This window comes from Lithobates pipiens, unplaced genomic scaffold (genome assembly GCF_037356315.1).
Source record: "Lithobates pipiens isolate NorthernLeopardFrog02 unplaced genomic scaffold, aLitPip1_a1.2 Scaffold_23, whole genome shotgun sequence".
NCBI lineage: Eukaryota > Metazoa > Chordata > Amphibia > Anura > Ranidae > Lithobates > Lithobates pipiens.
In genome coordinates this window covers 331,323,663-331,340,957 of record NW_027507785.1, presented here as the reverse complement: position 1 = coordinate 331,340,957, position 17,295 = coordinate 331,323,663, and the positions used below count along the sequence as shown (strand labels likewise).

At 50.4% G+C, this 17,295-nt stretch overlaps 1 protein-coding gene across 2 annotated transcripts; it reads left to right on the top strand.

Annotated features, from left to right (window-relative positions):
* The first annotated feature begins 2,911 nt into the window (after positions 1-2,911).
* TMEM275 (transmembrane protein 275) lies at positions 2,912-16,099 on the top strand. 2 transcript variants are annotated; one of them, XM_077450721.1, is made up of 2 exons: positions 2,912-4,341; positions 14,969-16,099. In XM_077450721.1, exon 2 carries the CDS (start codon positions 15,016-15,018, stop codon positions 15,562-15,564), a length of 549 nt encoding a protein of 182 aa, XP_077306847.1. In that variant the 5' UTR covers positions 2,912-4,341; positions 14,969-15,015; the 3' UTR covers positions 15,565-16,099. The 2 variants fall into 2 exon arrangements, with proteins under 2 accessions (XP_077306847.1, XP_077306846.1); XM_077450720.1 differs by having other exon boundaries at positions 2,912-4,498.
* The last annotated feature ends 1,196 nt before the right edge of the window (positions 16,100-17,295 follow it).

Below are 17,295 nucleotides of genomic sequence, written 5' to 3'. Positions count from 1 at the left end.
AGAGACATCACCGCTGGCCTTCATCTCTGGGCTTCATTGCTGGACATCACCGCGGAACTTCATCACTGGACATCACCGTGGGATTTCATTAATGGACATCACCGCAGGACTTCATTGCTGGACATCACTACGGGACATCACCGCAGGACTTCATCACTGGAAATCACTGTGGGACTTCATTACTGGACATCACTACGGGACATCACCATGGGACTTCATTACTGGACAACACCGCAGGACTTCACTGCTGGACATCACTACGGGACATCACCGCTGGGCTTTATTGCTGGACATAACCAAGAGACATCACCGCTGGCCTTCATCTCTGGGCTTCATTGCTGGACATCACCGCGGAACTTCATTACTGGACATCACAGTGGGTCTTCATTACTGGACAACACCGCAGGACTTCATTGCTGGACATCACTATGGGACATCACCGCTGGGCTTTATTGCTGGACATAACCGAGAGACATCACCGCTGGGCTTTATTGCTGGACATAACCAAGAGACATCACCGCTGGGCTTTATTGCTGGACATAACCAAGAGACATCACTGCTGGCCTTCATCTCTGGGCTCCATTGCTAGACATCACCACGGGACTTCATTACTGGACATCACCACGGCAATTCATTGCTGGACATCACTGTGGGACTTCATTGCTGGACATCACTATGGGACATCACCGCTGGGCTTTATTGCTGGACATAACCGAGGGATATCACCGCTAGCCTTCACCTCTGGGCTTCATTGCTAGACATCACCGCGGGACTTCATTACTGGACATCACCCCGGACTTCATTGCTGGACATTACTACGGGACATCACCGCAGGACTTCATTGCTAGACATCACCGTGGGACATCACTGCATGACTTTATTGCTGAACATAACCGCTGGGCTTCAATGCTGGACATCACCACTGGGCTTCACCACTGGCCATCATAGCTGGGCTTCATTGCTGGACATCACCTCTGGCCTTCACTGTTGGGCTTCACCACTGGACTTCATTGCTGAACATCCCTGCTGAGCTTCACCACTGGCCATCAACGCTGGGCTTTCTATGCTGGACATCACCTCTGGCCTTCACCGCTGGACTTCATTGCTGAACATCACCGCTGTACATCACCTCTGGGCTTCACTGCTGGGCATCACCACTGGACATGAGTGCTGGGCTTCACATCCTAGAAAATGAGACTGCAGACGTCTGGGAGACTCCGGAGCTAGTGGACAAGAGGAACTTTTATTGTTCTAAACCTTCACTTGGCTCCTGTGAGGGGAGGAAGGACCAGTAATGTTTTTGATTGGTTTGTATGCAGGACTCTGAAGGTCAAGACAGACTGTGATTGGATGAGGGGTACTTTCCTAAGAAACAGTAACCAGATCCAAGTATTGGCTGAAATGCGTAGGTAAAAGATGTTTCTATGTTGGCAACAGAGCCAAGAGGCTCTGGTCATGGATGAATTAAATCTGAACAACACTGGTCATGAAAGGGTTAATGGTGCCCAGCTGTGGGGCACCAATGGTAATGAATCTGTTAAATCCATCTGGGGGTGGGGGGTGGGGCTGGTCAAAAGTTAATTATTTCGGTCTAGCTATGAGGAGGCACTGGTCATGAAGATGTTAAGTCTGGGCAGCTGTTGATAGGCTTATAAATGGGCTCAATCTCTCAAGCCATAGGGTAGACTTGGTCATGGAAGGGTTAATTCTGTCATCCATTGGGAAAGCACAGGTCATGAATGGGTTAATGCTTTCCAGCTGTACGGAAGCACTGGTCATACAAGGGTTAATGCTATCCAGCCATAGGGAGCCAACAGTGATGAAAGGGTTAACTTTTTACCGCCATAGGGGAGCCCCAGTCATGAGTGGGTTAACTGTATTTAACCATGGGAAGACGCTGGTCCTCAACATGTTCATTTCATCCAATTGTGGGGAGGTTCTGGTCATGATGGGGTTAATTAGGCTCCAGCTAAGGGTGGACAACGGGAATGAGCTAGTTCTGTCCAGGTATAGGGGGTATTGGTCATGAAGGGGTTAAATCTGCCTTACCCTGGGGAGCCACCACTCATGGAGGGGTTAATTCTATCCAGTGGGATCAAACTAACTCATTCATGACCACACAGACTTAACCATTTCATGACCGGTGCTTCCTCCAAGGCTGGATAGAATTAACCCAATCATGGCCAGTGCGCTTTCTTACGGCTGGATAGAATTAACCTATTCGTGACCGGTGCTTCTCCCAAGGCTGGGTGGAATTAACCCATTCATGACCAGGGCTGCCCCAGTGGCTGGATAGAATTAACCCATTCATGACCAGCGCTTACAGCTGGATAGAATTAACCCATTCATGACTAGAGCTTCCCCCTTGGCTGGATAGAATGAACCCACTCGTGACCGGTGCTTCCTCCAAGGCTGGATAGAATTAACCCAATTATGACCAGTGCTTTCTTACGGCTCGATATAATTAACCTATTTGTGACTGGTGCTTCTCCCAAGGCTGGATAGAATTAACCCATTCATGACTGGTGCTTCCCCAATGGCTGGATAGAGTTAACCCATTCATTACCAGTGCTTACGGCTGGATAGAATTAACCTATTCATGACTGGTGCTTCCCCCTTGGCTGGATAGAGTTAACCCATTCATGACCAGTGCTTACGGCTGGATAGAATGAACCTATTCATTACAGATGCTTCCACAATGACGGAATAGAATTAACCCATTCATTACTGGTGCTACCCCCATGGTTATATATATTTAACACATTCATGTCCCCTCCATATCCTTCTCCTGTCCCCCCACAGTGAAGAATGCTACTGTACCTGGAATTCCAAGTAATGCTGAGCCGAGGACTCGGGCGCCCCCTGCTGTCTATCAGCTGCATAACTTCAGCACCACATGGGCGGACAGCTCCGAGCTGAGCAGAGACATCAGGAGAGAGCAGAGGGAGTGCAGAAGCTCCTCACCTTCTGGGGGCTCCTCATCTTCTGGAAGCTCCTCACCTTCTGGGGGCTCCTCACCTTGAAGGCAGATCCTCATACACCATGCAGGAGGCTGAACCCCAACATTCTCCTGCTGCAGACTGAAGCTCTACATATACCCCTGCTGAATGTTGATCCCTTATATCCTACTACAGGAGGCTGATCCCTGATACCCCACTACTGAAGGCCGATCCCTGATACCCCACTACTGGAGGCTGATCCCTTCCATCCTACTACAGGAGGCCAATCCCTGATACCCCACTACTGGAGGCTGATACCCCACTACTGGAGGCTGATCCCTTCCATCCTAATACAGGAGGCTGATACCCCACTACAGCAGGCTGATCCCTGATACCCCACTACTGGAGGCTGATCCCTGATACCCCACTACTGGAGGCTGACCCCGTCCATCCTAATACAGGAGGCTGATCCCTGATACCCTACTACTGGAGGCTGATCCCTGATACCCCACTACTGGAGGCTGATCCCTTCCATCCTACTACAGGAGGCTGATCCCTGATACCCCACTACTGGAGGCTGATCCCTTCCATCCTAATACAGGAGGCTGATACCCCACTACAGCAGGCTGATCCCTGATACCCCACTACTGGAGGCTGACCCCGTCCATCCTAATACAGGAGGCTGATCCCTGATACCCCACTACTGGAGGCTGATCCCTGATACCCCACTACTGGAGGCTGATCCCTTCCATCCTACTACAGGAGGCTGATCCCTGATACCCCACTACTGGAGGCTGATCCCTTCCATCCTAATACAGGAGGCTGATCCCTGATACCCCACTACTGGAAGCTGATCCCTTCCGTCCTACTACAGGAGGTTGATCCCTGATGCCCCACTACTGGAGGACTATCCCTTACATCCTACTACAGGAGGATGGTCCCTGATGCCCCACTACTGGAGGCTGATCCCTTCCATCCTACTACAGGAGGCTGATACCCCACTACTAGAGGCTGATCCCTGATACCCCACTACTGGAGGCTGATACCCCACTACAGGAGGCTGATGCCTAATACCCCACAACTGGAGACTGATCCCTGATACCCCACTACTGGAGGTTGATACCTGATACCCCACTACAGGAGGCTGATCCCTGATACCCCACTACTGGAGGCTGATGCCCCACTACAGGAAGCTGATCCCTGATACCCCACTACTGGAGGCTGATACCTGATACCCCACTTCTGGAGGCTGATACCTGAAACCCCACTACAGGAGGATGATCTCTTATATTCTACTAGAGGAGGCTGATCCCTGATATTTCCCTACTGGAGGCTGATCCCTGATATCCTACTACTGGAGACCTACTCTTTGTTGGACATTGATCACAATATACCCCTGCAGGTGGCTGATACCTCATATATCCCTGTTGGGGGCTGATCCCCTAGAAGTAGGAGGAAGTAGATATTGGAGTTTTCGTTGTGTGGCCCCTGGATTCAGGGATGGGGTCCCGGGGTCCCCAGGATCTGTCTGCTGCCTGGATCCTTCTGTCTGCTGCTCAGTAAGTCTTTGTGTTTGATGATGGTGGTGAACCCCTCTTGTTACCCCCAGTCACAGCAATATGTCCTTATAGTCTGTATATAAGAGAGGAGCCCCTGGGGGAGGGGTAATATTGGGGTGACAGAAGAGGAATCAGGGTAATATTGGGGTGTCAGCAGATGAGCCTGGGTAATACTGTTGATTTCAGGTAATATTGGGGTGATAGAGGACGAATCAGGGTACTATTGGGGTGGTAGAGGCTGAATGTGGGTAGAATTGGGGTGACAGAGGATGAGTTTGGGTAATATTGGGGTGACAGGGGATGAGTTTGTGTAATATTTGGGTGATAGGGGATGAATGTTGGTAATAGTGGGGTGACAGAGGATAGATCAGGGTAATATTGAGGTGATAGGCCGAGGAATGTGGGTAATATTGGGGTGACAGAGCATAGATCAGGGTAATATTGGGGTGATAGAGGATAAATGTGGGTAATATTGGGGTGACAGAGCATAGATCAGGGTAATATTGGGGTGATAGAGGATAAATGTGGGTAATATTGGGGTGATTGTAGATGAATCTGGGTAATGTTGGGGTGATTGTAGATGAATCTGGGTAATGTTGGGGTGATAGGGGGTGAATGTGGGTAATATTGGGGTGATAGGGGGTGAATGTGGGTAATATTGGGGTGATAGGGGGTGAATGTGGGTAATATTGGGGTGACCCCAGTGGGGCGGATGACGAGGAACATTCGTCTCACTCATACAGGTTGTGTTGCGTCGGTTAACTCCTTATTGTTCCTATGACAGCATGTATATTTCTTGTTAAAGGTTGCCATGGTAACAGCTGCCCATCCCCCCTTCCCCCCGGTGATGTGGAGATTTAGGTGGGAGGGGAAAATGGGGAATATACAGAATAGTTCCTATCGGGGAATCTGGGTGGGGGAGGGACAAATCCAGGAGACATATTCCCCCAATATGAACTGTCTACCTGTCCCTGGGGTGGTCCCAGAGAAGGGACGAGTATTTCTAGTAATACCAGAAAACTCAACATGGTGACACCAACCCACCAATCCTCCACAGAGACAGACAATATCTCCTCCAAAACCAGGGACCATCATTCCAAAGACAGGGACCATCACCCTCATCCTAAAAACATGGACCGTTACCCTCATCCTAATGACAGGGACCCTCATCCTCAAGACAGGGACCATCACCCTCATCCTAAAGATGGGGATCAGCTCCTTCATTCTAAAGACAGGGATCATCTCCCTCATCCGAAATACAGGGACCATCATCCTCATCCTAAATATGGGGAACACCACCCTCATCCTAAAGACGGGGACCATCACCCTCATCCTAAAGATGGGGATCAGCTCCTTCATTCTAAAGACAGGGATCATCTCCCTCATCCAAAATACAGGGACCATCACCCTCATCCTAAATACAGGGACCATAACCCTCATCCTCCTGTGGGTTTGTGTGTCCTTAAAGAGCAGTGCCAGACACTTGCGCATTAGGATCTGCATGTCGAGAGTGGTAGATGGGGCCCCAGATCATCTCTGCTTTCCAGTAGATGGGGCCCCAGATCATCTCAGACCCATAATCTTTCCTGTGACATTTCATGTCTTTGCTGTCACGTTGGGTGACATTGTCTTTACACTGAGCACAGAGAAGCCTCCCATATTTCTCTGCTCGGCATTCAGAAGACATCACCATGAAGAAGCAGATGGTGATGGATCTTCTCAGGAATTGGTTCCTTGTGGCCTGCAGACCTTGGGAGGCCGAGCCACAGAGCTGTAGATAGGGCAGAAGTCAGAGGGTTAAGCCCAGAGCCTGGTGACGGTGCCACTTCCTTGGTGTTGGATTCATTCCCTGCTGTGACTCACTGTTTGTTTTTAGATGTTTCATCAATCTGATCCGTTTCACTTGGATGAACTGATTAGCCATCTGCGATCGCACATTTCTCTGCTCGCTGTGACAGGCGATGAGCTTTCTGAACAGACCAAGCACTGACAGCCATTCTGTGTTACTATGATGTCTCTGTGATGAAATACGAGTCCCGGCGACGACAAGCATTGACTAACCCTCCCCGGGAGTTGGTGGTGGTGAAGTTCCTCTAAGACTGAGGGAAGTGGAGACCCTCACTTGGGGTATGGGAGTGGCTTGTAAAGACCCTTGCCCTGGGGAAGACGATTGCCATTCACTTGGCAGTTGGTGGTGAAGGAAACCCTCACTGGCAGTTGGTGGTAAAGGAGACCCTCACTGGCGGTTGGTGCAAGTGGAGTCCCTCACTGGCAGTTAATGGTAGGGATACCCTCACTGGGGGAGTCTGGTAGTGGAGACCCTCATTAGCAGTTGGTGATAGTGGAGATTAGGGATGAGCCGAACACCCCCCGGTTCGGTTCGAATGGACCCCAAATTCGTACGAACGTTAGAACCCCATTGAAGTCTATGGGACTCGAACGTTCGAAATGGAAAGTGCTAATTTTAACGGCTAATATGCAAGATAGTGTCCTAAAAAGGGTTTGGGGACCTGGCTCCTGCCCCAGGGGACATGGGTCAATGCAAAAAAAAGTTTTAAAAACGCCCGTTTTGGCGGGAGCACTGATTTTAATGACGATTAAAGTGGAAAAAAAAGTGAAATATTTCTTTAACTATGGTGCCTGGGGGGTGTCTGTAGTATGCCTGTGAAGTGCCACGTGTTTCCCGTGTTTAGAACAGTCCCTGCACAAAATGACATTTAACGGAAATAACACCATTTAAAACTGCTTGCGGTTTTAATGTTATATCTGGTTCCTGCAATATGGTTGAAAATCATTGAGAAAAATGGCATGGGTAGCCCTCCCTGCCCATTACCAGCCTATTTGGGTCTTGTACGCATATTAAGGGGAACCCCGTACCCATATTAAAAAAAGGAAATGCGTGTGGCCCCCAGGCCCTATATACTCAGAACAGCAGTATACAGGCGGTGCAAACAAGACAGGGACTGTGTAGGTTTGTTGTGTTAAGTTGAATCTGTAATTTTCAACTGGTACATTTTTAAAGTGTAGCTCCAGTCAAAAAAACTATTTTTAAGCTTTTTGGAAAACATAGGGAAGGGTTATCACCCCTGTATAATTTGTTTTGTCGTCCATCTTTTTTCATCTCACTTGCTGTTGTCTCCTTGCGTTTGCAAGTAGGAGATGTTTGTAAGTTGGATGTTTGAAAGTAGGGGCCTGCCCTATATGCTCTGCAGAAATGGCGGAACAAGGTGTTGGTTTTGCCACAACATTGTAAGCCCTCAAAGTGACTCTTGGTGGGCGCTGGAGCGCCCTGCTGTGAACGATTATATCAAGAATTGTAATTACATGCCATTGTTGAACAGTGGTAGAAAAATTTACCTTTGGTGGTTGTGGTGCTGGTGCCACAACACTATAAGTCCTCACAGTTACTCTGGGTGGGCACAGGAAGGGGCCCTCCTGTGAAATATTATATCAAGAATTGTAATTACATGTCCCTGTTAAACAGGGGCAGAAAAATTGGGCCTTAGGCACTGCTGCTGGTGCCACCACACTGCAACCTCTCCCATATACTCTTTGATGCAAAGCATTGCATCAACAATTGTACTTAAACGCCCCTGTTAAACAGGGGCAGAAAAATTGGGCTGATGGCATCACCCAGAACCAGAAATGTTCTTCCAACATATCAGCGGAGGAGGAAGAGGATAGACAATCAACATAACAGGACAGTCACTCAGCATCAGCATAGGCAGTCTTGAAGGGATGTGATATTTCCAAAAAAATTATTCGGTTACATCAGCTTCAGGTGCTTGGTAGCTGTGGGTGATCCAAGACTGATTCATCTTGATGAAGGTCAGTCGATCAACTGATTCGGTGGACAGGCGCACCCTGTGATCGGTAACAAAGCCACCAGCAGCACTGAAGGTGCGTTCCGAAAGAACGCTGGATGCAGGACAGGCCAGTAGCTCAATTGCATACTGTGCAAGCTCTGGCCAGTGAGCCATCCTCAAGACCCAGTAAGCCAGAGGATTTTCGGTGGGAAAGGTGTCCAAGTCTGACCTTGCCCCTAGGTATTCCTGCACCATGTAAATCAGACGCTGGCGATGGTTGCTGGAACCGATCATACCTTGGGGCTGCGGACTAAAAAATTGTCTGAAAGCATCAGTCAGACGGCCACCTTCTCCACCGCTCCTTCTGACCGATGCCTCAGCAACACGTTGTCCAGGACCAGGAGTTTGTAACCTCCCAGTCTCTGGGAACGCGTTGCACAGACCTTTCCGCAAGGCCTCCCAGAGATGTCTCATCCTCTGCTCCCTCTGCAATGGCAAGATAAGGTCGGCAACCTTACCCTTGTACCGTGGATCAAGGAGAGTGGCCAGCCAGTAATGGTCCCTCTCCTTGATCCGAAGAATACGAGGATCCTTCCGCAGGCTTTTCAGGATCAGGGAGGCCATGCAGCGTAGGTTAGCTGAGGCATTCGGTCCGGAGTCCTCTGGGTCACTAAGGACAACATGATCCGCAGCTACCTCCTCCCAGCCACGTACAAGTCCATGGGTTTCTTGGGACTGTAAATCATCCCTATAAGACTGCTGCTGCTGATGCTGAGTGCCAGCCTCCACCTCCATGCTGACACAATCATCCTCCTCCTCCTCTTCCTGTGTGATGGGTGGCACAGCAGGAACACTGTCTGGATAAAGGGGGCCTTGAGAGGCAAGGAAGTCCTCCTCTTCCTGCCTCTGTTCTGCCTCAAGTGCCCTGTCCATTATTCCACGCAGCGTATGCTCCAAGAGGTGGACAAGAGGTACAGTGTCACTGATGCATGCACTGTCACTGCTCACCATCCTTGTGGCCTCCTCAAACGGTGACAGGACAGTGCATGCATCCCTGATCATGCCCCACTGGCGTGGTGAGAAAAAACCGAGCTCCCCTGACCCTGTCCTGGTGCCGTAGTCGCACAGGTACTCATTGATGGCCCTCTGCTGCGTGTGCAGCCGCTGCAGCATGGCCAACGCTGAGTTCCATCTGGTGGGCATGTCACATATAAGGCGGTTCTTGGGTTAGGTTCAACTCCTTTTGGAGCTCAGCCAGCCGAGCACAGGCATTAAATGATCGGCGGAAATGCACACAGACTTTCCTGGCCTGCTTCAGGACATCCTGTAAGCCGGGGTACCTGCCCAAGAACCGCTGCACCACCAGGTTAAGGACGTGAGCCACACAGGGCACATGGGTCAGTTGTCCCTGTCGGAGGGCGGAGAGGAGGTTGGTGCCATTGTCGCAAACCACCATTCCTGGCTTAAAGCGGAGGTCCACCCTAAAGTGGACCTTCCGCTCATCGGAACCCTCCCCCCCTCCGGCGCCACAATTGGCACCTTTCAGGGGGGAGGGGGGTGCAGATACCTGTACAGTACAGGTATCTGCACCCACGTCCGGGATAGCTCTCTGCGGAAAGGGGCGTAGATTACGCCCCTTTCCGCAAGTGCCCCGCTGCCTGCTGGGAAACACACAGATCCCAGAGGCAGCGGGGACCGTCCTTATTGCGCAGCGCGACTCGCACATGCGCAGTAGGGAACCGGGAAATGAAGCCGAAAGGCTCCATTTCCTGATTCCCATACCCAAGATGGCGGCGGCAGCACCCGAGAGACGATCTAGAGATCGGCTTCGGGTGCCGACATCGCGGGCGCGCTGGACAGGTAAATGTCATTATTTTAAAAGTCAGCAGCTGCAGTATTTGTAGCTGCTGGCTTTAAAAAAAAAAAAAAAAAACGCGGAGTCCCGGCGGACTCCCACTTTAAGCTGGCGTGGCGTCAACCACCTCTTGGCCTGCCCCTGCAGAGCTGACAAAACATCCGCCCCAGTGTGGCTCCTGTCCCCCAAACAAACCAGCGCAAGCACGGCATGGCATAGTTTTGCCTGCGTACTTGCGTAGCCCCTGGAACGCCTACGGAGCACCGCTGGTTCTGAGGACAGAGCACTGGAAGAGGCCAAGGAGGAAGAAGAAGAGGAGGGGGTGGAGGAGAGAGGTGTGTCACAACCAATAGTAGCATTTTGGAGGCGTGGTGGCGGAACAACCTCCAACACTACTGCACCTTGTCCTGCATCCTTCCCAGCTGCCAGAAGAGTGACCCAATGGGCCGTGAAAGACAGGTAATGTCCCTGTCCATGCCTGCTGGACCATGAGTCAGCGGTAATATGCACCTTACCGCTGACCGCCCTGTCCAGCGAGGCAAGGACATTGCCTTCCACATGCCGGTAGAGAGCCGGAATCGCCTTCCGTGAGAAAAAGTGGCGTTTGGGGACCTGCCACTGAGGAACCGCACATTGTACAAACTCACGGAAGGGGGCCGAGTCTACCAACTGAAAAGGCAGCAGTTGAAGTGCTAGTAATTTAGCCAAGCTAGCATTCAACCGCTGGGCATGTGGATGGCTGGGAGTGAACTTCTTCCGCCGGTCCAGCAGCTGGGGCAGGGACATTTGCCTGCTATAATCGGACGTGGGTGTACCGCTAGCAGAGTTCCCGGAAGCACTTGGCTGTGACACACCTAATTCTACACCTTCATTCCTCTCAGAGCAGGTTTCAGAGAGGACTGAAGGTCTAGTGGGGTTGGAGATGCCAGCTGATGAGGAGCAAGGAGAGGGCCGCTTTGTTCTTTGGTGTGGGTCTTTGAGGTACGCTTGCCAACGAGCTGCATGGCAGGTCAACATATGTCTGGTCAAGCATGTGGTGCCCAAGCGGCTGATGTTTTGGCCACGCGAGATACGCTTGAGACATATGTTGCAAATAGCAGCGGTGCGATCTGATGCACTCGTCTCAAAAAAGGCCCACACCAAAGAACTTTTAGCATAACGTGCAGAGGCAGCGTTCTGCACAGGCGGAGCTCTGCGGTGTGATTCAGTCGGTGTGCTGCCCCTAAGCTGGCCCCCGGAGGGCATTCTGCCTCGTTGGACATGTGCCTCCTCCTCCTCCTCCTCTCTCCTACCAGGCACCCACGTGGAGTCAGTGCCCTCATCATCCCCTCCCTCTTCATCGCTGTAGCAAACCTGGCAGTATGCTGCAGCTTCTGGAACATGACTGCCAGATTGCTGTCCTTCTTGAGCATCCCCTCTCTCTGCACTCACGCTACTGCCTTCCTCTAGCTGAGTGTCATCATCAGAGCCCACAAAACACTGGGCATCCTCCTGGAGCATGTACCCAACACTGTGCTCAAAGAGTTCAGGGGACTCCTCAGGAGGACGTGGTGGGTCTAGGGAAGGAGTCACTGATGATGACATTGAGAGGAGGGAAGACAATGCGTTGGCAGCTGCTTTGCTAGTACCCTGAGACTGGGTGAGAGAGGATGAGGAGGATGAAGAGGGCTTGGTCATCCACTCTACCAAGTCGTTGGCATGTTGCGGTTCAACATGTCCAGCTGCCGAAAAGAAGGACAAGCATGTCCCATGGCCACGTGCTGATGACAATGCACCGCGTCCACGACCAGCACTGTTGTCTCTAGACACAGAGCCTGCTTGCCCTCTTTTATCGGCTCGCGCCTGTCTGCCTCTCCTTGCTGGCCTTCCAGACATGGTAATGGCCTGAAGGGAGTTGGGTAAAAAAGCAGTTGGGTAGTGTATACTGTGCTAGAGGCACACAACACCCACTAACTCCTGCAGATGCCTTTATTATAGAACACCAGAGATAAAGGGGTATATACAGATGTATACTGTGCTGTGCTGGAGGCACACACAACTTCCAATAACTCCTGCAGATGGCAAGTGGGCTCAAATAGAGAAGAGCTATGTAGGTGGATATAGCGGTATGTACTGGGTACAGAGAACGCAGACAGCACGCACTAGCTCCTACTAACACTACTGACTGCAAGCTCTATTATAAAAGATAGATCACTAGCTATATAGGTGAGGTGAATATAGCGGTGTATACTGCGGTCAGGGCATGCAGACAACAACCACTATACAACAGCAAGATCGAAAATCGGCCGAAAACGATCGGTGTGTACTGTGTTGAAGGTACACAGAACACCCACTGCTTCAGACGCCAACACACTACACAAGGCCGCCGCGCTGGCGGCCTTATATAGTGTGGGGCGTGCACTACACAGCCTGAGCATGCGGGGTCACAGTGCATGCTTGGCCAATCATGAGCCAGCAATGCACTGCGCCATCACAGTGCATTGTGGGCCGTGAGCGCCACACGAATTTGGCGCGAACGGACCAAAACGTTCGGGCTTCGCCGAACGGGCGAACAGCCGATGTTCGAGTCGAACGTATGTTCGACTCGAACACGAAGCTCATCCCTAGTGGAGATCCTCACTGGCAGTTGGTGGTAGCGGAGACTCTCATTGGCAGTTGGTAGCAGAGACCCTCATTGGCAGTTGGTGGTGGTGGAGACCTTCATTGGCAGTTGGTGGTAGTGGAGACCCTCATTGGCAGTTGGTGGTAGCAGAGACCCTCACTGGGGAAGACTGGTAGCAGAGACCCTTCCTGACAGTTGGTGATAGTGGAGACCCTCATTGGCAGTTAGGGGTAGTGGAGACCTTCACTGGCAGTTGATGGTAGCGGAGACCCTCATTGGTAGTAGGTGGTAGCGGAGACCCTCATTGGCAGTTGGTGGTAGCAGAGACCCTCATTGGCAGTTGGTGGTAGCAGAGACCCTCATTGGCAGTTGGTAGTGGAGACCCTCATTGGCATCTAGTGGTAGTGGAGACCCTCATTGACAGTTGGTGGTAGTGGAGACCCTCATTGACAGTTGGTGGTAGTAGAGACCCTCTTTGGCAGTTAGGGGTAGTGGAGACCCTCATTGGCAGTTGGTGATAGTGGAGACCCTCATTGGCAGTTGGTAGTGGAGACACTCATTGGCAGTTGGTGGTAGTGGAGAACCTCATCTGCAGTTGGTGGTAGTGGAGACCCTCATTGGCAGTTGGTGGTAGTGGAGACCCTCATTGGCAGTTAGTGGTAGTGGAGACCCTCTTTGGCAGTTAGTGGTAGTGGAGACCCTCATTGGCAGTTGGTAGTAGTGGAGACCCTCTTTGGCAGTTGGTAGTGGAGAACCTCATCTGCAGTTGGTGGTAGTGGAGACCCTCATTGGCAGTTGGTGGTAGTGGAGACCCTCTTTGGCAGTTAGTGGTAGTGGAGACCCTCTTTGGCAGTTAGTGGTAGTGGAGACCCTCATTGGCAGTTGGTGGTAGTGGAGACCCTCATTGGCAGTTGGTGGTAGTGGAGACCCTCATTGGCAGTTAGTGGTAGTGGAGACCCTCTTTGGCAGTTAGTGGTAGTGGAGACCCTCATTGGCAGTTGGTGGTAGTGGAGACCCTCATTGGCAGTTGGTGGTAGTGGAGACCCTCATTGGCAGTTGGTGGTAGTGGAGACCCTCATTGGCAGTTGGTGGTAGTGGAGACCCTCTTTGGCAGTTAGTGGTAGTGGAGACCCTCTTTGGCAGTTAGTGGTAGTGGAGACCCTCATTGGCAGTTGGTCGTAGTGGAGACCCTCATTGGCAGTTAGTGGTAGTGGAGACCCTCATTGGCAGTTGGTGGTAGTGGAGACCCTCATTGGCAGTTGGAGACCCTCTTTGGCAGTTAGTGGTAGTGGAGACCCTCATTGGCAGTTGGTCGTAGTGGAGACCCTCATTGGCAGTTAGTGGTAGTGGAGACCCTCATTGGCAGTTGGTGGTAGTGGAGACCCTCATTGGCAGTTGGTGGTAGTGGAGACCCTCATTGGCAGTTAGTGGTAGTGGAGACCCTCTTTGGCAGTTAGTGGTAGTGGAGACCCTCATTGGCAGTTGGTCGTAGTGGAGACCCTCATTGGCAGTTGGTGGTAGTGGAGACCCTCATTGGCAGTTGGTGGTAGTGGAGACCCTCATTGGCAGTTAGTGGTAGTGGAGACCCTCATTGGCAGTTGGTCGTAGTGGAGACCCTCATTGGCAGTTAGTGGTAGTGGAGACCCTCATTGGCAGTTGGTGGTAGTGGAGACCCTCATTGGTAGTTAATGGTAGTGGAGACCCTCATTGGCAGTTGATGGTAGTGGAGACCCTCATTGGTAGTTAATGGTAGTGGAGACCCTCATTGGCAGTTAGTGGTAGTGGAGACCCTCATTGGCAGTTGGTGGTAGTGGAGACCCTCATTGGCAGTTGGTGGTAGTGGAGACCCTCATTGGCAGTTGGTGGTAGTGGAGACCCTCATTGGCAGTTGGTGGTAGTGGAGACCCTCTTTGGCAGTTAGTGGTAGTGGAGACCCTCTTTGGCAGTTAGTGGTAGTGGAGACCCTCATTGGCAGTTGGTGGTAGTGGAGACCCTCGTCAAGCATTAGGGACAGTGGATATTTTTGCAGGGGGTTGTTGATGGTGGAGTTATGGTGGAGAACTCCATACTTCCTTGTGCAATGAGTTTCATGTTCCTGACGGATAGGATTCCAGGTGACATGTAGTATCTCTGATGCTCTGATTGCTGATGTGACTTATCTAGAAATCTTGAGAAATAAATCATAATTTGCTGTTATTTTCCTGCAGGCCGATGCGAGGAATGGTATGAGGAAGGACATACAGAACCAGAAAACATGATGTTCACCAACAAAAGCAAATCCTCACTGGGCCAAAAACCTGCTCAGAAGAAAACCCGCCCCCACGGACTGCCCTCCCCCGCGCTGTGCTGCGCCTGCGGACTTTGCATCATGCTGGCGGGAATAAACATCACTCTAGTTGGCGCTTTTGCCTTTGGGACGTTTCTGCCCGTTAACAACCCTCCCATCATCATCGGACCCATTCTCTTAGTCGTGGCCTTTGCTTTCTTTGGTGCTTGCTGCATCTGTAGCCGGAGGCCGCCTGCGCACGGGGCCAGGAAGTCCAAGCCGGGCTCTAATATCGGGTTCATTAAGCCGGGAAATACAGCCTTCGAAATAGAGACCAGCGAGCACACGGTGCAGGACACGACGGCGGTGCAGCTCAGCCCAACCAACTCTCCGGAGTCATCCCGAAAGTCCTCCCCCGTGCACGAGACTGCAAAGACTTGTAAACTTTTCACCATGGAGGGCAATGGGCCAGCTGCCAAATTTAGTGCCGGAGGGGAGTTGGTGCAGCTGAACCTACCTAGAGATCCGGTCACCTAGAGGCTGCTTACCGGAAGCAGAAGAAAATCTTTACAGCTGCCTGCGCTGCAGCCAGGGTTCCACCCCCAGTATGGCTGCAGGAAGAGTGGAGGAAGCTGAAGAGTTGTGAGGCCCGGCCATGGAGGATTCGGAACCGGAGGAGTAATACAGCCAGGTGGTCGTCTTCACGTCAGATGTGTGTCCAGTGTGTAGAATCGTCATTCTTTGTCACCGGCTAAGCCAATCATTCATGTTCTTGTGATTGCTGCCCAGGAAGGAACCTGGACTGAACCCCAAACCTGAGGGTGGAACAGACCTCCGAGTGATCTCTGCCAGCTCCAGGGGAATGGGACTGTGGGGTATCTCCAAGCAGTTTCCTACTGGAGAGTCGAACCTGGGTTGATGGATATAAACGTTTTTTTGTCTTTGTGCTTGTTGCATGATGTGACCTCTTCTAGGGTGAGGCGGAGCTCCTCAGAACCTCTTGTAGCCTTGTCTTCGTAGAGATGTATCAATGTCAGACGCTTCTTTCCAGAATAGAATGTTTTTACTTTTATTGTTTCCGAACATTTATTCACATTAGCGGGAGTGGGGGGGTTGGGAGAGGAACATTCTCTATGGATATATAAAAACATGGAGATCATTATCCCCCTTATGTATTATACATGGTGTTTATATCCCCCCTTATGTATTTATACATGGAGATCATATCCCCCCTTATGTATTTATACATGGAGATCATATCCCCCCCTTATGTATTTATACATGGAGATCATATCCCCCCTTATGTATTTATACATGGAGATCATATCCCCCCTTATGTATTATACATGGTGTTCATATCCCCCCTTATGTATTTATACATGGAGATCATATCCCCCCTTATGTATTATACATGGAGATCATATCCCCCCCTTATGTATTTATACATGGAGATCATATCCCCCCTTATGTATTATACATGGAGATCATATCCCCCCCTTATGTATTTATACATGGAGATCATATCCCCCCTTATGTATTTATACATGATGATCATATCCCCCCTTATGTATTTATACACGGAGATCATATCCCCCCTTATGTATTTATACATGGAGATCATATCCCCCCTTATGTATTTATACATGGAGATCATATCCCCCTTATGTATTTATACATGGAGATCATATCCCCCCCTTATGTATTTATACATGGAGATCATATCCCCCCTTATGTATTATACATGGAGATCATATCCCCCCTTATGTATTATACATGGTTATCATATCCCCCCTTATGTATTTATTCATGGAGATCATATCCCCCTTATATATTTATACATGGAGATCATATCCCCCTTTTGTATTTATACATGGAGATCATATCCCCCCCTTATATATTTATACATGGAGATCATATCCCCCCTTATGTATTTATACAAGGAGATCATATCCCCCCTTATGTATTTATACATGGAGATCATATCCCCCCCTTATGTACAGTGGGGGGAAAACATAATTTGCTCCCCTGCAGATTGTGTAAGTTTTGCCCACTTACATAGAAATGAAGGGTCTATAATTTTTATCACAGGTGTATTTTATATGATAGAGACAGAATATCAACCAAAAATCCAGAAAAACACATAAAATAAATGCTATAAATTAAGTTCAGTGAGTAAAATAAGTATTTGATCCCCAAGCAAAACATGACTTAGTAGTTGGTGGAGAATTCCTTGTTGGCGATCACAGAGGTCAGACGTTTCTTGTAGGT